Below are 27833 nucleotides of genomic sequence, written 5' to 3' on the forward strand. Positions count from 1 at the left end.
TGGAGAATTGAAGGTAACAAAGCAAGTGCTCATTTCATTCACAATCAGAAAATATCAAGATGAGGTGATGTGTGACGTTGTACCAATGCATGCGGGCATCTTCTCTTGGGACGGCCTTGGTAATTCGACAAGCGAGCAATTCATGACGGGTACACTAACCGATTTGCGTTCAAACATATGGGACGGATGGTGACGTTATCTCTATTAACACCGAAACAAGTGTATGAAGATCAACTCAAAATGAGGAGTTCTATTGAAAAATCAAAAGAAAATGAGAGAGAGAAAAAAAATGAAAAGAATAAAGAAAAGAGTAGAAAAAAAGAAAAACAAAAAAATGAGTGATAAAAAAGGAGAGAGTGATTCAAAAGAAAAAGAAAAAGAAACGAGTGATGAAAATGAAAAAAAAGAGTTTGTATGTAAAAGAAAGAGAAGTCAGGAAATCGATGCTGCTAAAGCAACCATTGTTGGTTCTTTTGTACAAGGAAAGCTTACTCGGTATTAATGAATTTGATGATAAGTTACCCTCTTCTCTTTTTTCTATGTTGCAGGAATTTAAAGATGTTTTCCCAGAAGAAATCCTGAGTGGGTTACCACCTATTCGTGGAATTGAACACCAAATAGATCTTATGCCGGGAGCCGCGATTCCAAACCGCCTTGCCTACCGGAGCAATCCTGAAGAGACAAAAGAACTCCAAAAGCAAGTGAATGAACTTCTTGAAAAAGGCTATGTGCGTGAAAGCCTTAGTCCATGCGTCGTGCCTGTTTTGCTTGTTCCGAAGAAGGATGGAACATGGAGGATGTGTGTGGACTGCCGTGCAATTAATAAGATAACCATCAAGTATCGTCATCCTATACCGCGATTAGATGATATGCTTGATGAATTGAGTGGCGTAAGTCTATTTTCAAAAATTGATCTTAAGAGCGGTTATCACCAAATACGGATGCATGAGGGTGATGAGTGGAAGACTGCGTTCAAAACGAAGCATGGGCTTTATGAATGGCTCGTTATGCCATTTGGCTTAACAAACGCCCCAAGCACATTCATGAGGCTTATGAATCACGTTTTAAGACCTTTTATTGGTAGATTTTGCATAGTATATTTCGATGATATATTAGTTTATAGTAAAAATCTGGATGAACATGTTTTGCATTTAAAGTCTATTTTAGAAGTTTTGAGGAAAGAAACCTTGTATGCTAATTTGAAGAAATGTCATTTTTGCACTAACAAGGTTGTGTTTTTAGGTTTTGTTGTTAGTTCGGAGGGCCTTGAAGTTGATCAAGAGAAGGTCAATGCGATCCAAGAATGGCCCCGTCCAACGAATATCTCCCAAGTTCGAAGTTTCCATGGATTAGCAAGCTTTTACCATCGATTCGTGCCAAACTTCAGCACCTTAGCCGCACCCTTGACTGGGGTTATTCGTAAGAATTCCAATTTCATTTGGGGAGAGGAGCAAGAAAAATCCTTTTTGAAAATTAAAGATTGTTTAACTCATGCACCCTTATTAGCTTTACCTAATTTTGATAAAACTTTTGAGTTAGAATGTGATGCATCAGGTTTAGGTATTGGAGCGTGTTGATGCAAGATGGACGCCCTATCGCCTATTTTAGCGAGAAACTCAATGGTGCCGTCTTAAACTATCCGACATATGACAAGGAGCTCTACTCGTTGATTCGAGCCTTAGAAACGTGGCAGCACTATCTTTGGCCCAAAGAATTCGTAATTCACACCGATCATGAGTCCTTGAAGTATTTAAAAGGACAACACAAGTTGAATAAGCGGCATGCTAAGTGGGTAGAATTTCTTGAATCTTTTCCATATGTTATCAAATATAAAAAAGGTAAGGAAAACGTAGTGGGTGATGCACTATCACGAAGGTATGCTTTATTAAATGTTTTGGATGCCAAGTTGATGGGGTTTGTATTTCTTAAAGATTTATATGTCAACGATATTGACTTTGGTGAATTCTTTAGGTTATGCGCAAAGGGAGCCTACGAGAAGTACTATCGACATGATGGGTACTTATTCTAAGAAGGGAAGCTTTGTATACCCCAAGGGTCCGTTCGAGAGGTGTTAATTGAGGAAACGCATAGTGGTGGATTAATGGGGCACTTCGGTGTTGCTAAGACTTTAGCTACACTCCATGAACACTTCTTTTGGCCCAAGATGCGACGAGATGTCGAATGATTTTGTAATCGATGCATTGCATGCAAACGGGCTAAGTCACGAATTAAGCCCCATGGTTTGTATAAGCCATTGCCTATTCCAGAAACCCCTTGGTCTGATATCTCAATGGATTTTGTGTTAGGCTTACCAAGAAGTAAAAATGGCCGAAATTCAATTTTTGTGGTTGTAGATAGGTTTTTTAAAATGGCCCATTTTATAGCATGTCATAAAACCGATGATGACGTGAATATTGCTAACCTATTTTTCAAAGAAGTGGTCAGGTTGTATGGCATGCCTAGAACAATAGTATTCAATCGTGATGCGAAGTTTCTTAGCCATTTTTGGAGGACACTATGGGGGCGCCTTGGAACGAAGTTGTTGTTTTCAACCACTTGCCATCCGCAAACGGATGGCCAAACCGAAGTGGTCAACCGAATCTTGTCTATATTGCTTCGAGCTATCATCCGGAAAAATTTGAAGGCTTGGGAAGATTGTTTACCACATGTGGAGTTTGCGTATAATCGAGCTGTTCACTCAGCTACCAAATTTTCTCCTTTTGAAATCGTTTATGGTTTCAATCCGTTAACACCACTTGATTTAATGCCATTGCCTTCTAACCAACTTATTCATGTAGATGGAAAGTGCAAAGCTGATTTTGTCAAGCAATTGCACCAACGAGTTCGAGACAACATTGAGGCAAAGACAAAGAATTATGAACAACATGCTAACAAGGGTCGTAAACGAGTTGTGTTTGAGCCTGGAGAATGGGTTTGGTTGCATATGCGCAAGGAGAGATTTCCTATGCAACGAAGATCTAAACTACTTCCGAGAGGGGATGGACCGTTTCAAGTCCTCAAACTAATTAACGATAATTCTTATAAGTTCGATTTGCCGGGTGAATATAATGTTAGTGCGACCTTTAATGTTTCTGATTTGTCTCCGTTTGATGCAGATTGCGATTTGAGGACAAATCGTTCTGAAGAGGAGGGGAATGATGTGAGCTTACCTACGAACCAAGTAGAGATCAAACAAGAAGATATCAAGCTGCCCATTGGTCCAATAACGCGAGCTAGAGCTAAACGATTCAAAGATGCTATTTCAGCAATGGTGGAACGAATTAAGGAAAATGATAGCAAAGAGCTTAGAGACGAGCTGAACATTTTCAACTTCTTTGAAGCTGAATTTCGTTCCAGCTAATTAATTAATTGCTGGAATTTTTGGACCATTTAAATAAGCACTTAATTAAGTTTTACTGCAGCTTATAAATATGTCTTTAATTAGTACAAGTGTTTAATATGTTATTTTAGCTGAATTGAATGTGTCTAGATGTTATTAAATTTGTCTGAATATAAGACATAATTAATTAAGTCTAGCCGAATTAATGTGTCTTGTTTAGTTCATATTTAATTTGACTTAATGTTAATTAGTGTGTCTACATTATGTGTTAAGTTAGTTCAGCTGAATTTGTTTTGAATTAGTTAAGTTCATGTGTTTTATTTTAGGTGCAGCCGAATTTGGAGATTCATTGGGAAGATTCATGCATGAAGATTCAATGAATGAGAAGATGCATGTGCAGCTGGTACAATTCATGCATTGAAGCTGAATTAATTTTGTCATTTTTCAAAGCAACTATTCAACCAATTCATCACCCCAAGTCATGGCTGATTCTCTTCTCAAGAAGGCAATAAGATGTTCACACCATGTCCAGCCATGTTTACACCTTATGGCCCTTCAAAACCGTCCATTCACACTTCCAAATGGCTGTTCAAGTTGCTAATTATTGCTGGTAATTTTTCAGTAAGAGTTGCTTCATGAATGACCTTATTAAACTCCATTGGTCGAATGTAGCTGCTGCCAATTTTCCAAGTTTGTTGAAAGCTCTTCCTTGGTCTATATTCAGCCGAACATTGATTTAAGACCATTCATGAATTTCAACTCAAGATTAGTTCAATGCTTACTTAGTTTTTGAGTTTTGAAATTGTTCATTCGGTTACCAGCACTTAAACTATAAATAGTTGTTGAATTTCTTGTAAAAGGACTTTTGACAAATTTCTGAATGAAATATAATTTTAGTGAGTTAATTCACTCTCTTTATTCTCGAAATCTCAAATTGACTTATCTTCAACAAGTGGTGTCAATCTGACTTTGTTTCGAACTTATCACCCTTTGGTGTGGCGTTCTTCATACCGTAGGTTCCTATTTTGCTAAATAGAGGGTCTCGGTTTTTATCCTAATTCCTTTTCTTTCTTTGAAACCTTAAGCCCGGGTCCTTATTTGCTAATAAGTGTTCGATCTTGTTTCATCGAATTATCCAGCAAACAACAACCTATCAAACTCCTTTGATCCTAAAGCTATCTAATTTCAAACACCAAGACTTGAATTTGTTTCAAACCCAACACTACCTAAGTTCGATCGGGAAATATTACGACTCGTTAATTCTTACGAAACGAGCTCGTATCATACACGGTGCTGCTCACACAAGCTATAAAGTAACCGCGACACATGCCAAAAACTCAGCCACTAGTAGGACATACGAGACCACCACCCAAACACGGTAACCCCTAATGACATGTCATTTGTATCCTATCTATTACCAAGGTTCAACTGGGATCCATACATTGTCGATACCTCGTCAAGAGTTTTTGTGGTGTCGTATTATCACAACTATATCAATTAAGCATTTAAACACATATAATTTAATGCTTATTAAACATACGAACTTACCTCAAATTAATACGGAGGAAATTGATCGATTAGTCCACTATTTTGTCTTTTCCTTGATTTAAATCCGGAGGTTGCTTTTCTTGATCTATATAATCAAATTTAACTACTTTAATTCATATTTTACTCAATTCAATCCAAAATTCATATTATGGAAAAATTACCATTTTGTCCCTATACTTTTGACTTCTTTATAATTTAGTCCCTAGGCTCGTGAAAATGAAATTCATGCAATTTCATCCACACTTAAGCCTAGCCGAACTTACTACATGTTCATAGCAGCTCATTCATTCCTCAAATTCATACATTTAACACATAATTTTCACATTTTTCAATTTAGCTCGTAATTGACTATTTCACTAAAAATCCCTTTACAAAAGTTCTTTAACTAACAATAAGGGTTCATGTTCTTCCATTAAACTCCAAGAAAAACAAAAATACTCCTATGTAAAAACCCTAGACTTTCAACCATATTGCAAATCAATCCCTCATTTAGCTAGATTAAGCTACAACGGTCCCGAAAACATAAAAATCAACAAAAACGGGACAAAGAATCATTTACATGCAAAGGAATTAAGTGGCTGAAATTTTAAGCTTCAAAAACCCCTATTTTGCTGAAAATTTTGGTAGAGAAGATGAAGCAAATGGGTTGGTAAATTTTGTTTTATTAATTTTATCATTAAAAGCCTTTTTACTATTTTACCCTTACCTAACTTTAAAATTTACTCAATTACCAAGCCATGCACATCCACTAACTCATTAAATGGTCTAATTACCACATAAGGACTTCCACTTTAAGGTTCTATAGCTATTTAACACCTTTAGCTAATAGAACAAAACTTTTGCACTTTACGTGATTTAGTTCTTTTTCACAAATTGAGCATACAAACGGTAAAATTTCTTAACAAAATTTTTATGGAATCATACTATCATGTTGTAGACCTTAAAGTAATATATAAATGAATTTTATGAATTCAGATTCGTTGTCCCAAAACCACTGCTCTGATTTCACTAAAAATAGGTCGTTACATGTGTAGTCTGAGGCACAATAGTCTAGTTTTGATAAACTCAAGTTCATTCTGACACAAACTCCTATTTTAGTTCAACAGGAATCGGGTCGGGAGTTTATGGTATATAGTGTTGCGTCACACGTTGAGCTAGGATGTGTTCTGATGCAAGACGGTAAGGTGGTCGCTTACGCGCCATGACGGCTTAAGACACACAAGGGTAACTACCCTACTCATGATCTTGAGCTGGTGGTGGTCGTGTTTGCTTTGAAGATCTGGAGACACTATCTGTATGGTGAAAAATGTATCATTTGCACTGATTACAAGAGTCTCAAATATTTTTAACTCAAAAAGAGTTAAATCTTCGGCAATGCAGGTGGGTTGAATTACTTAAAGATTATGACTGCATGATAGAGTATCACCCGGGTAAGGCTAATGTGGTAGTCGATGCCCTTACCTGTAGAGCGATAACTGATATGAGAGTATTGTTCACTCGTTTAAGTTTGGTTGAGGATGGTGGGCTGTTAGCGAAATTACAGGTTAAGCTGACTTAGGTTGAACAGATTTGAGCTAAAGAATTTACTAATGAGTCATTAGTTCAGCGAATGCAATATGTTAATCCAAACGAGAATTTCGATTTCAACTTCAATAGTGATCAGGTGTTGTGTTTCAAAGATTGAATTTGCGTACCTAATGATAAAGAATTGAGACAATTGATCCTACAGAAGGCATATAGTAGTCCTTATGCTATGCACCTTGCTGGGAACAAAATGTATCGGGACCTCTGAGAACTCTATTTGTGACCCGAATTAAAATAAGAAGTAGCCATTTTTGTGTCTCATTGTCTGACATGCCAAAAGGTTAAGGTCGAACATCAGTTTCCCTTCGATTTGCTTCAGCCAGTTAAGATTTCCCAGTGGAAGTGGGAATGGCTAATGATGGATTTTGTTAGTGGGTTGCCTTTGACCCCCACTAAGAAAGATTCAGTTTGGGTTATTGTTCATCGATTGAACAAATTTTCCCACTTCATTCCTATCAGAACAAATTACTCCCTACAAAGTTAGTCAAGTTGTATATTGCTGAGATTGTGAGGTTACACGGGATTCCAGTCTCAATGATCTCTGATAGAGATCTGTGATTCATGTCTTGGTTCTGGAAGAAAATTCATGAGGCTTTAGGCACCCGACTAAATTTCAATATCGTGTATCATCCTCAGATTGATAGATAGTCTGAGCAGGTCATTCAGATTCTAGAGGATATGCTTTAGGGTTGCGTGATAGACTTCCGGGGCAGTTGGGAGGAGTATTTACTGTTGGCTGAGATTGCATATAACAACAGCTTCCAGTCTAGTATTCAGATGGCACCCTATGAGGCCTTGTATGGTCCTAGGTGTCGTATTCTGTCTGACACAATGGACTGCGGCACCTACACCATGCAAGGCCTTGTAGGGTGCCATCTGAATACTAGACTGAAAATTGTTATTGTTTGTAAACTTAGAAAATGGTAGATACTCCTCCCAACTACCCTAGAAGTCTATCACACAAATTCAAAGCATATCCTCCAAAATCTGAATGACTTGCTCAGACTGTCTATCAGTTTGAGGGTGATACACAGTACTGAAATTAAGTCGGGTGCCTAAGGCCTTATGAATTTTCTTCCAGAACCGAGATGTTAATCGCAGATCTCTATCAGAGATAATCAAGACTAGGATCCCGTGTAATCTCACAATTTTAGCAATATACAGTTTAGCTAACTTCTGTAGAGAGTAATCTATTTGGATAGGAATGAAGTTAGTGGGGGTTATAGGCAACCCACTAACAAAATCCATTGTTACTTGCTCCCACTTCTCTTGGGGAATCTTAACTGGTTAAAGCAAACTAGAGGGCAAATGATGTTTAGCCTGAACCTTTTGGCACATCAGACAATGGGATACAAAGTGACTACTTCCCGTTTCAGTCCGAGCCACCAATAGAGTTTTCAAAGTTTAAGATACATTTTGTTCCAACCATGATGCATAGCATAGGGACTATTATGCGCCTTCTGAAGGATCGACTATCTCAAATCTTTATCATTAGGTACGCAAATTTGACCTTTGAAACACAACACATTGTCACCATTCAAGCTAAAATCGAAAGTCTCGTTCGAACCAACATGTTGCAAACATTGAACTAAAAACTCATCGCTCAACTATTTAGCTCAAATCTACTCAACCCAAGTTTGTTTAACGTACAACTCCGCTAACAGCCCACCATCTTCAACCAAACTCAGACGGGCGAACATAGCTCTCAAATCAGTCATCGCTCTACAGCTAAGGGCATCAGCTACCACATTAGCCTTACCTGGATAGTACTCTATCGTGTAGTCATAATCCTTAAGTAATTCAACCCACCTGTTCCGCCGAAGATTTAACTCTTTTTGAGTTAACAAATATTTGAAACTCTTGTGATCGATGTAAATGATACACCTTTCACCATACAGGTAGTGTCTCCAAATCTTCAGAGCAAACACAACCACAGCCAGCTTAAGATCGTGCGTAGGGTAGTTACCCTCATGTGTCTTAAATTATTGCGACAAGTAAGCCACCATCTTACCATCTTGCATAAGTACACATCCTAACCCAACATGCGATGCATCACTGTATACCATAAATTCTTAACCTGATTCTGGTTGAAATAAAACAAGAGCATGTGTCAGAACAAACTTGAGCTTATCAAAATTGGACTGTTGTACTTCAGACCACACAAATGGAGCATTCTTATGCAGCAGCTTCGTTAGAGGTGACGCAATTAGAGAAAATCCATCAACGAATCTTCAGTAATAACTATCTAAACCTAGAAAACTACGAAGCTTAGTTACATTTTTCAATTGCTTCCTCTCAACTATAGCTTCTATTTTCTTGGAATCGACTTGGATCCCTTCCACAGTTACGACAAGACCCAGAAAAATGACTTTCTATAACCAAAACTCGTACATACTGAACTTGGCATACAACTATTTTTCTTGGAGTATCTAAAGTACAATGTGAAGGTGTGTATCATGCTCAAACTCGATTTTAGAATAAATCAGGATGTTATTGATACAAACCACTACAAATTGGTCCAAATACGATTGGAATACTTGATTCATTAGATCCATAAATGTCACCGGGGCATTCGTCAAACCGAAAGGCATTACCAGGAACTCATAATGTTCGTAACGAGTCCTGAAGGTGGTTTTGTACACATCAGTATCCTTGACTTTGAGATGATGGTAACTAGAGCGTAGATTATTTTAGAGAAAATAGATGCTCCTCGAAACTGGTCGAACAAGTCATCAATCCTCAGTAACGGGTACTTATTTTTGATTGTGAACTTGTTCAGTTGTCTATAATCTATTCACATCCTTATCGATCTATCTTTATTCTTAACACACAACACTGGTCCCCCCACGGAGACAAGCTTGATTGGATGAACCCCTTATCAAGAAGTTCCTGAAGTTACAATTTTAGCTCGGTCAACTCCTTCGTTGCCATGTGATAGTGTGCAATGGACACTGGAGCCGTCCTTTGTTAACAGATCAATACCAAATTCTACCTCCCGATCCGGAGGTACTCCAGGAAATTCCTCAAGAAAAACATCCGAGAATTCCCTCACAGTGCGGATATCCCCCACGAAAAGTTTTATGGGAACAAACTCTAATACATAGGCAAGGTATGCCTCGTACCCCTTACGGACCAACTTGTCCATTAAAATAGCAGAGATTACATTAGAAAGGTAATCTTGACGCTCACCAACCATGACAACCTCGTCATTCTCATTCGTTCTCAGAGTAACTCTCTTAATTGCACAATCTAGACTGACCCGATATTCTACGAGTCAATCCATTCCCAGAATCATATCAAACTCATTAAAAGGTAATTCCATCAGATTAGTTGGAAATACAATACCCTAGATCTCTAGAGGTACCCGTCTATATACTCTATCAACCTGAACTGATTGACCCAAAGGACTAATCATAGAGAACTCTCTAATAGTATTTTCAACAGTTCAACCCAGATTTGCAGAAACAACACTAACTATATACACGTGAGTAGATCCAGTACCAATGGGAGCATAGTACAGTAAAAAATGAATAAAAAGTTACCTACAATGACACCAGCATCATCGCTATCCTCGTGGCATCTCGTCGCATAAACCAAAGCTAGTTGACGAGCCTTAGTCTACCTACACCTCTACCCGATGCTCTCTGTCCTCTCACATACCCATTACCACCTTTACCAGTACTACAACCTCTAGGTGGTTGCGAATCCACTCTCGAAGCTGGATAGAACCCAGAGTCGGCATCTGTACCGTAGCTGGCACCTGATCTAGTCGACGAGGGTAGTCCCTAACCCGATGCTCCATTGACCCGTAACGGAAGCAAGCTCCTAACTTCCTTTAGCACTCACTCAGATGGCGTTTCCTGTAATTATTGCACAATTAAATCTCAGTCGTTAAAAAAGTGCCTCGTCTAGAACCAGAGGGACCTAAATCCCTCTTAATTTTACTCTAATCTCTCTCGCAATCACGCTGCTCACGCTCATTGCGCTTCACCTCGTCCACTATTTTTGCTTTATCAAACAGAACTGTAAAAACTCGCTCCCTTTGAGGAGCTATCAGAACCTGCAGATCGTATCTCAAATCTTCCTCAAACCTCATGCACTTATCGTAGTTAGACGCTATAGTGTTCATGCATACCTACTCAATCGCAGAAACTCAGCTTCATATTCGGACACAGATCAACCGTCTTGAACTAAGCTCATAAACTCGCGTTGGTGAGCCTCGACAAATAAACCCGCGTACTTACCCTGGAAGGCGTTCTTGAAATAATCCCAGTTAACCTACTCGAACTAAGCACCTTGCTCAATTGTCAGCCACCACTGATAGGCTTCGTCCCGGAGTAGAGACACTACACCCCTTAATTATTTAGTAGGGGTACAATCCGGATCAGTCATAATACGCTCAGTAGCTTCAAGCCAATACTCAGCAATAGTAGGAGCGACTCCTATGACGCCCCTAAATTGTTTGACTCCATTTGACCGAAGTCATTCAGTAACCGACCCTCAGCCTTCCGATCCAGAATGGGTCCCTACGACCCTTTTCAATACTCAAATCATGGCCAAAAATAGTGCGTCGTCCCCAGCCATCAAAATTTGGGACCCCGTCTCAACAGTGGAAGTACCAACTATCTCGCTGGTTTCCAAGTTAGGCATACTACCCATAGAGGATGACTCTACTCGAGCTCCTTCCCGACGTCCTCGATGCACGTGAGTTCCCCGTCTACGACTACCGCGCAAACTCATTTTAGCAATCTAGCCACAATGTCAGAGTGTACAGATCAGTTCAGACATTCAACAGGATAATTTCACCAGTCCACATTAAAACATTCAACCAGATAACGGTTCAGGTAACAGAATCATTATAACAGAATAGAAATACTTACAGGGTTGGCGTCGGAGGCTCGGTCGCTTACTAATGTTTCAATTTCTAGATTAACTCAAATACTAAATTATCACCTAATTACTTTATACCACACATTATGAGCCTAAACACAGTTGGAGTGTTGTCAAACCTGGCTCTGATACCATTAAATGTAACACTTGGAACCCGACCTAGACATCTAGGTCAAGTCCAGAGAATTACATATTTGATCACAAGACCTCACTATTATAACGTAATAAAATTAAACCATTCATCACATAATATATCGCACACAATTGATTAAGTATGCAATTTCCTAAAATATCACATTATCATAAAATTACTAAAAACCCTAATAGTAATTATTATATGAAAGGTTAAAGCTTAACCAAGCTTCCGCAGTGCCAACCCATTCAAGTTTGTGAACCACTTGCAATTCAATCAGAAAATAAATGAGTTGTGAACTCAGTGTAAAAAAGAGGTTCATTCAAGTGTAATACAATTGAAACATTCTTCTCGAATCCTAATATTTAATTAAGAAATAGAATTCATCTTAGTTCAGATAGAGTACAATTCAGTTACAGAAGCATAAACAGTTTAGGTTTCATTACAGAATAGATCAGTTTCATATGTAAATTTTTCCTACCCCCAACCGCTACACACCATCTTCAGCCATCCCATCACACCATTAAGGGCACTTAATGCCCCATCCAACCCTACATACAATAAAGTGTCAGTTTGATACATTTACAGAGTCACAACTTACCTGCTAAATCAAAATGCATCAAAGTACCAGATTCAAAGTTATCCACATTGTGGCTTAGCCACTAGTTCAGATCAGAATACTTTCTTCTTCACAGTTTCCCAACCCATGTATATATAGTGTACAAATATCTACATTTATAAAGTATAGTTCAACATCAGAATTAGTTATCATGGTACACATACAATTATGCTATACATATGTCAATCATAGAACATTATAAAGCCTTCATACAATTGAATTCAGATTGTTAATTCATTTAGGAGGTAAAAATTAGTGTTGGCCACACACATGGCATCAAAAAATTGAGATTTAGACCCGATTTATATGCCATAGGGCCTGGACACACGCCCGTGTGGTTCAGATAGCCTGGACATGTGTCTGTGTCCTCTACCCATAAGGTTCTAAAACATAAACAGTGAGTTACACAGCCTGGGCACACGCCTATGTCCCTGGTCGTGTGGTCTTAAGTCACAAACAGAGAGTTACATGGCCTAGACACATGTCCGTGTCCTTGCCTGTGTGGCACCAAGACAATAAACAGTGAGTTACATGGCTTAGACACACACCCTTATCCCCTACCCGTATGAACTCTACACTAATATAGCCATACATAGCTTGGACACACACCCGTGTCCTTGCCCGTGTGGCACTAAATTGATGAATAGTGAGTTACATGGAGTTAGGAAGTGTGGCGTCGACAGCCACCATTTCTAGCAATCAAAACTTAAAAAATTAAGGTTTTCGGCACGCACTTGAAGTACTTTTGATGCAGAAACGATGTAAGAGGATTCCAGGACCTAACACGACCATCCGATAATCAATTACGTCATCATTCTCAATAGATCACTAAGATCAGCCTAACATCAAAACTATGTCAACAGTTTCGACACAATCCTAATTCAGTTTCGCATACTTACCTTGAACGTAACGAAGGACACTAACGAGGCGAAGGAGCGTCTCTCGTAAGATCCTCGCCTAAAAGTACCAATCAATCATTTTAATAAAGTGTTTAACTAAAACAAGTAAAACCCCGTTTTGACAGAATAAAAGTTAACAAGACGAAACTCGTGGAATGAAAAGAGGTAACAATGGAACTTACTCAACTATCACACAATCGGCGTAACAAGAAATGAAGAATTCCCAATTAACGCATAATCAAGTAGCAACAAGAAAAAATAAAAGAATGGAAGAAAAGGAAGAACTAAGAACTTAGAAAAAATAAAAAGTAAAGAACGATAGAATTTCTTTCAAAATGTTTGAAGTTAATCACCATCCCGCCTTCCGGCATTTAGCAAAAATATTTCCTAACGCATACGATGGGATTTGAACTCTGGACTAGAAAGAATATAGATGCTTAACTAGTGAACCAGCAGGCTCATTCTTGATATAGATTCGTACAGAATTCTATTTAACTATGTACTATATGAGTAAGGGTTATTCTAAAAGAATAAAACTTTTAACGATACAGCTCGAACTCCAAACCTTAAACACAATAACAGAACACAGAACCACAGACACAAAGATTAATTACTACAGATTCTCACAATTAAATGCTCAAAATTTTGGGGTGTTACAAACTGGCTCTTTATTAGGCCTATGTGGAGAGGAAATACGCTGCTCTGAAAAGTTCCCGTCAAAATAATTTCACCAAGCCAATTCATGTATTTCCTGAGTTTCTTAAAGAATTGTAGGTAGCTGTAGCAGAAGAGGTTGGTGAAGCCCAGCTAATTGAGACAGACCCTGCCACTATCGAGAAAGAAACCAAAGAACCAGAGAAAGAAATAGAGAAAAAGGAATTAGTCAGTATTGCAACTGATTGTGAGGAAGGAGAAGAAGCAAATCACACACCTACACCACCAATGGATAGCACTGCAGTTGTTCCACCTCCCTTTACTCAACCTATGACTAAACTAGATTATGAGATCAATCGAATTATTGATGAGCTCACAAAATCCGATGATGAACAAGAAGACGTGCCACTCCAATTATTGAAAAGGAAAATGTGCTATAAACACAGTGCACGTAAATCCACTCTCAGGGCCGAATGAAGTAACTACTTTTCAGCCCAAGCCATGGAAGATTTTTCCTACCTCATGCATTTTATTTCTTTTGCCATGACATTTTTTATACATATCTATATTTTTGTTTTTCTATTACATATCTGTACATGTATTGAGGACAATGCATCCCTTAGGTTTGGGGGTGTATTGTGCATTTAGGTTGCATTATATATCTAGTATGAATGCTTATTCTAGTCTTATTAAATTTGTTTTGCCGCTGTCACATAACTACTAAGTATTGTTTTGCCTATGCAAAGTTCAATCTTTACTTATGATGTTTGATGAATGAGGAGATAAATTCTTCAATAAATCTAGAAAAATGTGACATGGATTAGGCGAATTTAGCTTAGGTTAGGTTGCTTGAAGATTACCCTCTAAACTTAAGATGTCCTAGCCTCAGTTATTTTTGAACTACAGCGAGTGTCTTTTAATGAACTTAGAGACTTTTGAAGCCAAACTCAGTCACGTTGCCACATCATTACTTAAATAAATAAAGGACAGTAAACACTCTAATGCTTAGAATTGCCAAGTAAGTCAACACCACTTTATTTGCTCCATCATGTTATTGACTAGAAAGGTGAGTCCAAGTAAGAGTGTGTAATAAAGGAAAAAAATTAAGGGCGCTCCGCTGTAGTAACAGACTGAGTAGCTAAGAAGGTAGTTGTTTGCTTCATCCATCTTCTAAGTTAAAAGCCTTAGCTTCAAGAGTATTATTATTTAAATTGTGACATGATTGAGTACTCGATAATTCAATGTTTGCTCCATTGTGATTATCAAGTCAAAGAATTTTGTGATATGTTAAATCCCCTACATTAATTTGAAAAAAAAAAGAAAAAAAGAAAAATATGAATAATATGAATAATATTTATACATTTTGAGTAGGCTCAGAGCAACTTGATTTAGGTAAGAAATGAACTAAGTGAATTAGGAGATGCTTGCTATGGCCAGAAAGCACACATGAGCACTTAGGAATTTTTTTTTTAAGATAAAAAATTTTTGCACTACCTTTGTTGAGCAACCCCTTAACACCTGAACGAGTTTGTAGAGAAAGAAGATTGCTGAGACCTGATGTATATATTATTATTTGAGTAGACTGGCAGATCAAGATGGTAATGTGCAATGGCAAATTCTTGCATATATGCATTCATGCATATCTTGCTTGAGGACAAGCAATAACTCAGATTTGGGGGTGTGATAACTCTTGAAAAGAGTTATATTTTATGCATTTATACTTGGTTAATTGCCTATACTTAGGTAAGTTTAGTTGCATTTTAGGATTTTCTATTAGTGTTTTTAGGAAATTGAATTAAAAGGTTTGGATTGTGCCTAAATGTTATTACATGTTACTTCTAATTGTTTGCGAGAAGGATTTGTTTGTTAAGTGGTAGGTGCAGAATGAGAAAATGAAGTAAAGAAGTGAAGGTTTATCGTGGCAAAAGGTTGGACAGTTTGCCAATACGAATGCCATGGTAGTGCCAGGAAGCGACCTAGTCAACATTTAACCGTTATCAGCCCTATTGTACGTGTACCAGAAAAATTAACCTAAAAGGAGAAAAAGAGATCATGGGATCATAGGTCTACCCTAAATGAGAAATATAAAACCCAAAAATAAAAACTGAAAATGGGAGAGACGGTTAGAGAGTCATTTTTGGAAGGAGAAACCCCTTAGACAAAAATAGAGGGTAGCAGTTGCGACAAGGACGGAGAAGCAAAGAGGAAGACAAAGGCAGTCCCTCCTGGTCACCGGAAGATATTTCGTAGCTAGAGTTGTGGGCTGGATAGGCGAAAGTTATCTTCCTGAGTTTTACCTTTAATTCTTTATTTTCTGTTGCGTAACCTGATTTAAGGAAACAATGTTGATTACTATTTTGAATCTAGATTCTACCCACTTAATTCTTTATTTTCTGTTGCGTAACCTGATTTAAGGAAACAATGTTGATTACTATTTTGAATCTAGATTCTAGCCACTTAATTCTTTATTTTCTGTTGCGTAACCTGATTTAAGGAAACAATGTTGATTACTATTTTGAATCTAGATTCTATTCACCAACCCATGAGCTAAATCTCATAGGGTTGGGATTACTTGATGAAACTTTTATTTTCATTATTGGTCACGGCTTAGATTAGTTTTAATTTACTGTTTCATTCAATGATATTTATGAATAACGTGCATGTAATCTCTAGTAATAGGTGAATATGTAGCATGTTTATAAAATTAATCTAATTCTAACAAGGTTAGGTTAGTTAGATCGAAATTGAATGATATGAGTGAGTTCTCGAAGGAATATTCGTAGCATACTCTAAACATAGAGCAGCGTTCTATACGGAAAGGAGAAGAACAGTAGTAGGAACCAAACTCAAAGCCTATAGACATATAGTAGCTTAGGTGAGGTAACTCAAGGCCTAGCTTTTGAAAGAAGCAGACATGGTAGAACTATTCTGAACAGTAGAATAAGACTGAACTTGTTGAGGCATTATTGGTTAATGAAGGTAGATTATTGGTAATCCCAACCTTACGATTCAACATCATAGATCCTTTAACCTTCGTTGTAGCATCTCTATTTTCACATCCTTAGTTGTTACTTGTTTACATATTATTCACATAATCATTCTCGTAATTGCCAATGCATACTTACTCTTTTCTTGCCATATCATTTTCATTTATTTGTTAGAATTCACATATTACAAAAATCAGTGTTCCTTAATTATCTTTGCATTCTTATTATTATTTTTTCCATAGCATTAAAACACTCATTTATAATAACTTGACCAATTTATACCTAACTGATCCCTGTGGAGATAATCTCACTTATCACTTTATTACTTGATCTGATGTGTACACTTGCACAATTCGCTAAGTGTATTCACACACGAAAGTTAAGGTTGGTTATAATTCTTTGGTATGGCAAGTTTTTATGCATGTTTTATTATGGCTATTATGGTTGGTGAATGGGACTTGAATTGATGATTATTGTTATGTGAATTTTAAATTAGGCTACTTAAATGAGTGAACTTGACTATGGTGTCTTTGAATGATATATTGGTTAGTTATTTGGATGTTTAAATGGATAAAATTATTGTCTTTTGTGGTTAGGTAACTTTTTGGCATGAATTAAATTTTCTAGATGAGATTTTTACCATTATTGAGATAAGTATTGATACTTTGGCATTTGGTATCAATACTTGACCAAATGAACAATATCCAAACAAAACAGAATGCCAAAATAGTATTGATTTTCAATTGAGTATTGATACTTTTTCATAAAATATTGATACCATCAACTAGTTATCAATACCATTGTTTTGTAAAGAAAACAGAATTGAATTTTGGTATCGATTTTCCTGAAAGGTATCGATTGGGTATCGATACCAACTACGGAACTTTCATTTTAGCTTTAAAACTTAATGTTTTGTTTCAATTTAATCCCGATTCATTTCTAATCCATTTTTAGGGCCTCGTAAGCCCAATTTAAGGCCTTTAAGAGTATTTGTATTATGAATGGAACTATTTATTGTATGTTTTAAATTATTTGAATAATTGTTCTGAAATGATGTAAAATGTCTTGTTTTGCTTGGTAACACTCTGTAACCTTAATCTGGTAACAGAAATGGGTTAGAAGTGTTACAATCATAATGAAATGTGAGAATAATTGTAAAGAACTATGATTTCAATGTTATAAGTTGACATTAAAAAATGATAAACGAGATTATGATTTAAGATTATGATGTATGTATATGATTGTATAAGTATTTATCCAAGAATTGGATTATTAATGATTGAGTTATGTAGAAAAGTGGACATTGATAAGGGGAAAATGTTTTAAGACAACATGGTCAATGTAATCAATTGGTATATATGATGTTGAATAAAGTTTGATGTTTAAAACTTGACATTTGTTGATATGTTTCATTGTTTTATGCTTTAATGTTTAATTTCATATTATGTTATCACCATTAAGCTCCCTATGCTCAACATGTGGATTTTTTTTTCGTGCGGAAGTGACGAATAGGTAACCTTAGTTCATGAACTTCAGCAGCATAAAAGATCTCCATCTCAGATCACCTAAGGTTGTAGTTCTCATTTTGAGTACTAGTAGTGTCTTAGTATGTACCTAAGTTAATGGTTTTTTGTTGAGGTCTTTTAAGTTATATTAGTCATTTTGGTATATAGATGAATGTATAACTTATGTTAGACTATGTTCATAGCTTGTATGCATGTGCTAAGTCATGATTAATGCCTCAGATGAAGCATGGATTAGATATGCAATGAATATTCTCATTAATAGTTGGTTGCTTGATTTCCAAGTAAGATTATATGATGATTAAGGATGGTGGTGTTTACAGTTGTGTGTATACTTTGATTTGGAGGTGTTAGTATGTGTGTAAATGATGTTTTGAACTTGGTTTTTAAGTGTATTAAGTCATGGTTTTGGTTTGGTATAATTAAGGGTAATTTTAAATGAGTTTTGAGGTGGTTTTTAGGTCTAAGCAAACTTGTATCAGTACTTGGGGTCAGATGTATTGGCACAAGTAAGTCAATGAGCAAATTGCTAAAGTAGTAAGGACTTGTATCAATATAAATCCCTACTTGTACCAAAACAACTATGGCAAATAGTTTTCTTTCCCTTGTTTTAAGTTGTTTTGACCTTCAAGAACTTGTACTCGATTTCGGTCACCTTTAAACACCTAGAAATCATTTTAAAGCACTTTTAATATGATTTTATAATGAATTGAAATACATGAAATGGATTGATTCAATTGGTCTTATGTTGTTTCCTCAATGTAATTAAAGAATGAAGTTGATTTAACTTGTTTTGGCAATAAATGTGATGTCTCACATTTGAACCCCATGGTTTGGTCAAGTTTTAGGTGTTGTAGCACCTTGGGACAGAGGATGACATGTATACAAGGCTCGGGGCCTCAGGTCAAAGGCAGGAAACCTATATTGCCTTTCCTACTTCCTTACCCCAAGTTCCACTTTCTCCTCCCTATCTTCTACTTCAACCACCCTAGTAGATGGCTCTTCGCAAGGCAAGCAACCTCTATTTCCTCTCCTACTTCCTTACTCCAAGTTCCACTTGCTCCTCCCTATCTTCTATTCCGACCACCCTAGTAGACGGCTCTTCGCCCTATCTTACATAAGGTGAACCATCCATCTCCACCACCTACTCTTCTATGTATCAATAGTCATTAGATGTTTTTACTAGAAATTATTGCATTAACTAATATTTTTAACCAAGTTGTAACACCCGCCTACCGAACCAAATCGCTAGGTCCGAGTTACTAAACATCACATTCGTTGCCAGAGCAACTATTGTCATTAACCTAGTAAATAAATCATACAAACATTCAAACATGTTATAAACATAATCACATAACCATACACATTTAAATTCGAACTTTAATCGAGCTTACGAAAGCTCTTTTGTTGATCTGAACATGATTTGGGACCAAATTACAAAGCTTCCAAATTTTCCAATTAGGTACCGATACCCTAACTAGGTATCGATACCACATTTGGCTTCAATATTTAGAAAAGTCATCTTTAAATCACATGTACCGATACTTATCTTAAGGTACCAATACTTCTTTATAAGTATCGATATCGAATTCTAGTATCAATATCGTTTTTCGATTTTGTTTGTTTTGTAAAAATTAGACAAATTTCAAGCGTATTGATACCTTGATGTAGGGTGTCGATACTTTAGTTTGGTATTGATACCATTTTGACATTTGTTTGTTTGAAAACTAATTGAAATTGTTAAGTATCGATGCTTATGCCAGAGTATCGATACCTTAATGCCTAAAATGTCAAAAACTCTCTTTTAGATACCTATTCCATGCCCAAATCCTTCCTTACCCAAATGGTGACCTTGGCAACATTAGATCCTACAAAATAACTCACAAATCCTTACTCAAACATATCATCCATCCAACCATCAACAATCCACACAAAATCTCATCCAAAACATGACTAATTTATGTCAATCGTGCCTAAAAACCATATTCTATCTAACATAAACATACCAATTTCATGCTCAACTCACCTACTATCAATTATAAGCATCTCATTTACCTACTTCAACTTCAATATACCAAACATATGCACTAATATGCATCCAAGCCATTACCCAAAATATGCCATCTTATGCTATGTACCAAGTTATTATTTATAAACACCTAACACATATTCAAAACATACCAACAAGCATTAATCTTCCATACCATATCAACCACATACAACATATAAGCTTACTTACCAAATTGCTTTCATTTGATCAAAACATACATTCTTAGTATAACTTATTCTCAAACATAAAAACATAGCCTATAACAAGGTGTTCCTAATGGGTATACGCCAACAAAGACAAAGGAAAGATTCACCAACATTATTGAGTCTAGGATTACAGCTGGATGCTAGTATTGATAAGTGGATCACGATCAAAACCTAACCTAGGCATGGAAAATAAAACCATACCCTAGTAACTATATCTGACTCTACCCAAACAATTATTAAGGTAAAAATTTATCCAATCTCGAATAAAGTTCAATTTATAAATCATCACTTTCGATTCATCAACCAATCATCATTTTATATATATAATATCACAAATCAGCCCAATTCAAGATAAATTTCATATTTTCATCAAGATTCAATATTTTCAATTCCTTTCCATTTAGTCCTCTATATCGCTAACCAAATCAAAATCGTATCAATTCCACTCAATTTATCAAATTCAGCTTACCTCAAAATCTTACCATGCAAAACAATATAAAAATGCAACAATCAAAGTAGTTCAAATTATAGAAAAACAAACCGAAAACTCCGAGTTATTTGTTGATAACTTTAGCTTTTCCTTTTTCTTTTGAGGATTATGGGTCGAAGTTAGCTATAGATTAACATACACATACAATACAATCAATACTCAATCAAAATCAAAATCAATTGTATAAATAGGCCGAACTAACCAATTGAAACTTCAAACTTTAAATCCCTATGGCCTAAACTTTCTTCTCCATAACAATGAAGAGTTCGGCTGCATGGAGATAATGAAGAGAAATGATTTCTCTTTCTCTCCAATATGCTTAACATATAACTTGTTTTATTTTTATTATATATGTATAATAAATTAATTAAATTTTATAATATAATTCCTATACACCACTAAGCTATCTTCCACCAACATTCCTAAAGACGTAAAATTGTCACTTTAATCCTTATACCAATTTCTAATAAAAAATTTCTATATCAATTGAAATTTTATCACTTTTACAACTTAGTCCCTAAGCCCTAGTCATACACTTATTCGACAAAATTAACTATCCAATATTCAATTCAATTATATAGAAACTCCATAAATATTTAATAAAAATATTTACAAGCTCGGTTTATGGAAACAAAGTCTCACAACCATATTTTCGAATATCACTAACTTTCGAATCGTTACACATATACTTAATAATAAAATTATTTTAATAATGCTATATCATTAAAAATGTTTTTAACTAGCTTCTTTAAATTTATTTCTTAACAAATCATTATTAACAAGATTTAGATGTGTACTCTATATAAAAGAATTGAAGGTCTAACTGCAAAGTTAGCATTTTACAAAAAGCTATATTTGAAGGAATGCACTATCACTCAACAATATAAAGTCTTAATCGAGAAGAGTCCAGAAGAATTTATTTCTATAATAATAAAATGGGTAGAAGAAGTAACTGAAATTATATCTATATATTAAGAAAAATATACGAGTTATATATATAAAAAATAAGTATTAAGGATTATAAGTTAATATAATCTTCTACCAGGACGAAACCAAAAAAACTTTAATTGTGATCGAAGTTAAATTTAAAAAAAGTAAAATGTTAAAAAAATAATATAAATTAATGTATAATATTAAAACTCAAGAAATTAATATATAATATGATATAATCTAGCACTAATTACAAAACTATTAAAATGGTAATTAAATAAATCTAAAGGTTAAACACATAAAAGTTTAGAGAGAGTCAATCATGTTATAAATATTAAACTAACGAGGATTTATACAAACTAAATCTTCTAATTGATAATTAGATAAAAAAAACCTTAGTTTAATTATTTTTTATTATCAATATGTTTATTTTTTCAGTCAAAACTTGACCAGTTTTCTATATTATTTAAAAATATATTTGATTTTGTATGTATACCATTTTTTATTAATTAAATTAAAAAAAAATTATAATTTACAATTCTTGCTAATGATAAGTGTTTTTTTAGTGCTGTGAGAACGTAATATATGTAAAACATAATATACATAATAATCACACTGAAAACATCAAAACAGAAATGCTAATTGCTAATGTGTATATATATCAAGAAATACAAAATTATGAAGACAGTCAATCATAATTTCACCAAGAATTTGTATTAATGTTATTTAAAAAGAATTACCCTATCAAAATATTAGTAATCTCATACCAAATTAATATCCTAAAATCATTCAATCAATAAAAATTAATTTTGCATAAAAATCCTAATATGTTACAAGTAAAGCTAAAATCGGATTTTTGAATTTTAGTGTATGTTTCTAATTTTCTTTTGGAGGGTTAATTATTCGGGCAATGGTAATATTTAGGTAAAGCCCTCCCAATAAAGTCAACTCCAAGATTTGAACTTAGTTTAAATGCTTTCGAAAGAAGTCCGCTTCCACTTCTTCCAACTTCTTATTAGTAATTAATAATTTAGTTATCAATTATCTTATTTATGTAAAACAAAATGGTGTAAATTTATTTAACATATTATCAATATTTTTTTGAAGTGTAATAAGTACCATACAATTATAAATACAAGTTCGAATAACTATAAGTATCAAACTATTATAAACGAACTATTTGAATAACCACTAAGTAGAACTAAACTATTATAATACAAACAAATTAATATCTAATACAATCTAAACTAAAATCAACAAACTAATATAAACATATTAATACCTAATACAATCTATACTCTGAGACTAAGAGAATAACAAAACTACTAAAATAAATTTGTCAGGAGGTTTTGAATTTTGATTGAATCACACTTGGAGCATAATCGTAACTACAATCGTTATCATAAATCAACAACAAACAAGAAGGCAAAGACCAAAAATAAGAAAATATAAATTATATTCTAGGGGTTTTTTTTTCAACTATATATATATATATATATATATCTCCATACTTTTTTTTTTCTTTTACAACAAAAGCTGGGGTTGGGATCCATATCTCAACCATCATCTATAATGACACTATTCATTACACCTTACCTTCCAACTTAAAAAGAAATTGCCCCATCATGGCAAAAGAATAAACCAATATTAACATAAAAAACAGCCAAAACCAACCAAACAAATCCGCAATAAAATTAGCTTTTACAGTTTGAATGTCAGAAAACAATAAATCAATAGAAATATGTCACAATAGGAGAACGATGTGTGCAAATATGTATCATATATATGAGGGGTAAATGAATAGAATTTACAACCATCGAGATGGCAATAGTGTTTGTAAATCCCCATTGTTGACCTTGACTCCAAAAAGAAGGGATCATACATCTAAGCTTCCTATGCCTTTTGTAAAAATTGGAAGGCTGAAATCTTTCTCCCGGAGCAAATTGGAAGGAATTTAATTTTTAAAATATTTAAATTTTTTGGTCAAAAAAATATTTAAAATATTTTATTTATTTGATTTATAAGTATTTTAATAAAAGTAAAATTGAGTTAGAGCGAAGATTCTATATGGATGTATATAATAAAATTTTTGTGTTATAATTTTATTTAATTAGTGCCTAAAAATTAATATTTTTTTAGGAACAAGACTCACAAATCCTAAAACCTTCAACAAACATAATTAAGCAACTCCAAATAGCTAATGGAGGCAATCATGCGTCATGCCTCCCAGGCATAATTGGACAGATACTTCCCAAAATGTTATTACACAAGCTAGGCCCCTTTATTTTACTGTTTAAAAGTATCCTTAATTTTGTTGCTCTTCCAATTGAATCTCCTTGTGGTTGCCGTTGGTGTAAAGGTTGATACATTTGTACCATTTAGCACAAAACACGTAGATTATAAAATCGAGAGCAGTTAGAGCAGCGATAAGGAAGAAGAACCGGTCCATATGGCCTTGGTTCAGGTCAGCTGGGATCCAACCCGGACTATCATCTCTTGCTGTAGTCCCCATAACCATGCTAACTAATAAACTGCTAACGTAGTTTCCAAGAGAAATGGAAGCCATGCAAAGGGAGCTTCCAAAGCTTTTAATACCATCCGGAGCTTGTCCATTGAAGAACTCCAATTGACCAACGTACATGAAAACTTCAGATGCACCAACTAATATGTATTGTGGAACTTGCCAAAATATGCTTAAACGACTTTTTTTCTCACTCGGCCTCACCAATTTGAGTCTTTGTATCTCGGTCACACCCGCTGCAATCATTGCCATCATTCCCATCACAAGTCCGATCCCCATTCTTTGAAGCTCTGTCAATCCCTTGGGGCTACCACTCAATCTTCTGGCCAAGGGGACGAGAATTTGACGATAGATTCCGGTGCAACTGAGAACGCTGCAAATGTCGAAAGCCGACATGCTGGCTGCTGGAAGGTGGAAATCTCCCAGTTTTGAGGTCATTACATCTCCTTGCTCCACAAAAAGGGATACCATTTGCGTGAAGATGACAGAGTAAATTATGGTACAAAGCCAAATGGGTAACATTTTCAGTACACATTTGACTTCTTCAACCTGAGTTACTGTGCAAAGCCTCCATGGATCTTTTCTTCCACACAAATCATATTGAGTTATTGTAGCCGCCTTGTCCAGGAACCTGCATTTCAATTTCAAGTAACTAAATTAACAACCTAAATAAAAAACATGAGCAAATCTATGGAGCTTATTTAAGACAATAGTTAATACTTGAAATCATCACTGTGGGGGATTTTTCTGCTGCCTTTGATTGCGGATTCGGGTCCTTCTACCTCATACAACGCATCGGCAGTAGCTGGGGCGACATTCCACTTCCTATAAGCAGCCACGAATACTTGAGTGACGCGTGTTAGTGGGTTGCCACATGGTTTTATATACTTATATCTTGATGTCCCCAACAAATACAATAGTAACGCTATAATAGCCCAACCTAAGGAAACCAAGAAGCCTAGCGTCCATTTTCCTGAATCTTCATAGTAAACCAGTATGGTGCTTGAAAATAAAGATCCCACATTAAGTGCAAAGTAGAAGTAACAAAAGAATGCAGCTTTGGAATCTGCTGCTTTGGGATTCGAATCATCGAACTGGTCTGCTCCAAAAGTGCCTATCGTCGGTTGATGCCCCCCGTATCCAAAGGCAATCAGATATATTGATAAGTAAAAAGTACCGACGCCTACTGATGATGAGTGCCTGCACATCTTCGTTCCATCACCACAATCCGCAGGGTTTATCAAGAAAAGCCACGAAGCAAAGGATAGTAGCCCCAGACCCTGCAAACAACGTTTCAATTAAGTGCATAAATGATAAAACTCAAGAACAAGGAGGGTGATTTTGTATGGTTTTTATGTATTTAACAAAACCAGTATCAGCTGAAAGACAGCACATGTCAAGTAACGACCCCAGTAGGAATCGCTAAGGAATGCTCCCATCAGAGAGCAGAGGTAAACAGTTCCAGTCCACTTGCTCACATTATTTGCAGCATCGCTATTATCTTGGTCTAGAACCCTGGTTAAGAACAACACCAAGTTCACACTTACTCCAAAGAAAGCTAAGGTTGCTAGACCTTGATTCACTGCACCCAAATTGAACAACAATTATTTCACAGGTTCCTAACATATAAAGCAGTACTTCATGTATAATACAAACGATTTAAGGTTATTCGAGAAATACCCAGCAAGAGACTTGCAAATTTCCATTCTCCTGACTTCTTAATAATTTCTTCATTAATCTGTCATATTATAATAGTTGGGATGTTAATATTAACAAGAGGAAAGGAAGAAGAAAGTCGTAGCTGCAGTACTAGTTTAGTTCGCTAACCTTTATTTCAGTCTCATTGGTGGATAGATACTCAATGACAGCCATTGTTAGCTTCTTCAGCAGAAAACAGTACAAACGAGGACAAAAACCTTATAATAGAGAGGAACGGAAACGAATCCTTTGTTAATTAATGTGAATGGATAGAGGTGAGACAGAGTATTTCCAATGAAGATCGTGAAAAAACGAAAAAAACGGAAGGCAAGGTTGAGACGTATGAAATTAGTTCCAAACAAGTGTAGGAAGGAAGAGATAATTCACCGTACTACTAACCTTGAGTTGAGACCTTTTATAGAAAACTTGGACTTATTCTTCAAAGAACAAAAAAAGATAGCTTAGACTTGAACGGAAGGGAAGCAAACAACTGGAAGAAAAGGAAGTTTCCTTATTAGGAGAGAAGAGATGAGAGGATGATATGAAAAGAATACGAGGAAAGACTTATGTGTATACCTAATAGAGGAATTGAGTTCATGTTTCGGTACAAGAAAAAATATCGTAAGGAAAAAGTGGATAGAAATATTGGTGGAATATAGAAAGAGAAGTTCGGTTTAAACGGCGTCAACGCATGCAACATATATTACGTCCTTTCTTCCAGGAAATCTTGGTTAGTATTTTCATTTTATAAGTCACAATCCCTCTTTCTTACGTCAGTTTTCCAAAATATATTGATATTCGCTACTAAATTTCACTATTGCTATCACACATGTATATATATTATTACAATTTATACACTTTTTAGAATTTTTTCTGACGTATACTCTCATTTTCCAAACGTTACAATTTGTTAAATACACCCTAAAGAAATAATTTTAATTTACTGAGTATGCAAAGTAATATATATTATATAAAGTAAAGTATAAAATAATTCTAATTAAGAAACAATCCTATCTGAAAGCTTAAAATTGCAACCAGTGTTATTTGACACATCATCACTATTAATATTAAATAACGGTTGGATGATATTATTTATTATCAATAATTGTATCTTAAAATAAATTAAGATAATACACTAGCATTTGGGAGATGTCAGAATTGTTAGTGTCGGATGTGCTAGAGAGTGACAGAGTCTGCACAATTAGAGTGGGTTGAAGCGCATGAAATCTTACTAGGCTTGGAGCTTGCTTGCGAAATGGGCCTAAATTGTTTTTACTAGAGTCAAATAATTTTCATGTAATTTCTAAGTTTGCTCATGATGATTTAACTTTATTGGGTCATGTGATTTATGAGGCCCGAAGTTTTCTTAAGTATAGTTTAGATCCGCAGATTGTTTGGTCGATGCTTTGTGACATATAGGCTTAGCTAAGTTAAATGATTTTTTGTTTGACTTGGACTATCCAAGCGAACTTCATTCTTTTTGTAGTTAGGGATGCTTCTCAAATTATGTTGAATAATTTTTTTAAGCCTTTGTATTTAAAAAAAAAAAGAGCATTAAGGAAATTTTTACTTACATCCCCAATTCCTACGTAATAGAGAATTTTTATTTACTCATTTTGTTCACCAATTGGTCTGGTGACAGAAACCCATTTATATTTAAACAATATATATTAGGGTGTAAATTAATCTAAAACTAAAATATTTTATTTCTTAGGATCCACATACTCCCTCGACTGATATAACATGTCCTAGAAAGATAAC

The 27833-nt window shown here is 35.3% G+C and overlaps 1 protein-coding gene across 1 annotated transcript; it reads right to left on the minus strand.

Moving 5' to 3' along the window:
- Window positions 1–23942: 23942 nt before the first annotated feature.
- LOC107956234 (protein NRT1/ PTR FAMILY 7.1) lies at window positions 23943–26442 on the minus strand. The gene is made up of 4 exons (XM_041095856.1): window positions 26202–26442; window positions 26055–26112; window positions 25095–25956; window positions 23943–25005 (listed from the first exon to the last, which is right to left on the minus strand). The coding sequence occupies exons 3-4, from the start codon at window positions 25580–25582 to the stop codon at window positions 24159–24161; spliced, it is 1335 nt and encodes a 444-aa protein (XP_040951790.1). The 5' UTR covers window positions 25583–25956; window positions 26055–26112; window positions 26202–26442; the 3' UTR covers window positions 23943–24158.
- Window positions 26443–27833: the final 1391 nt, after the last annotated feature.

This window comes from Gossypium hirsutum, chromosome D06 (genome assembly GCF_007990345.1).
Source record: "Gossypium hirsutum isolate 1008001.06 chromosome D06, Gossypium_hirsutum_v2.1, whole genome shotgun sequence".
Classification (NCBI taxonomy): Eukaryota; Viridiplantae; Streptophyta; class Magnoliopsida; order Malvales; family Malvaceae; genus Gossypium; species Gossypium hirsutum.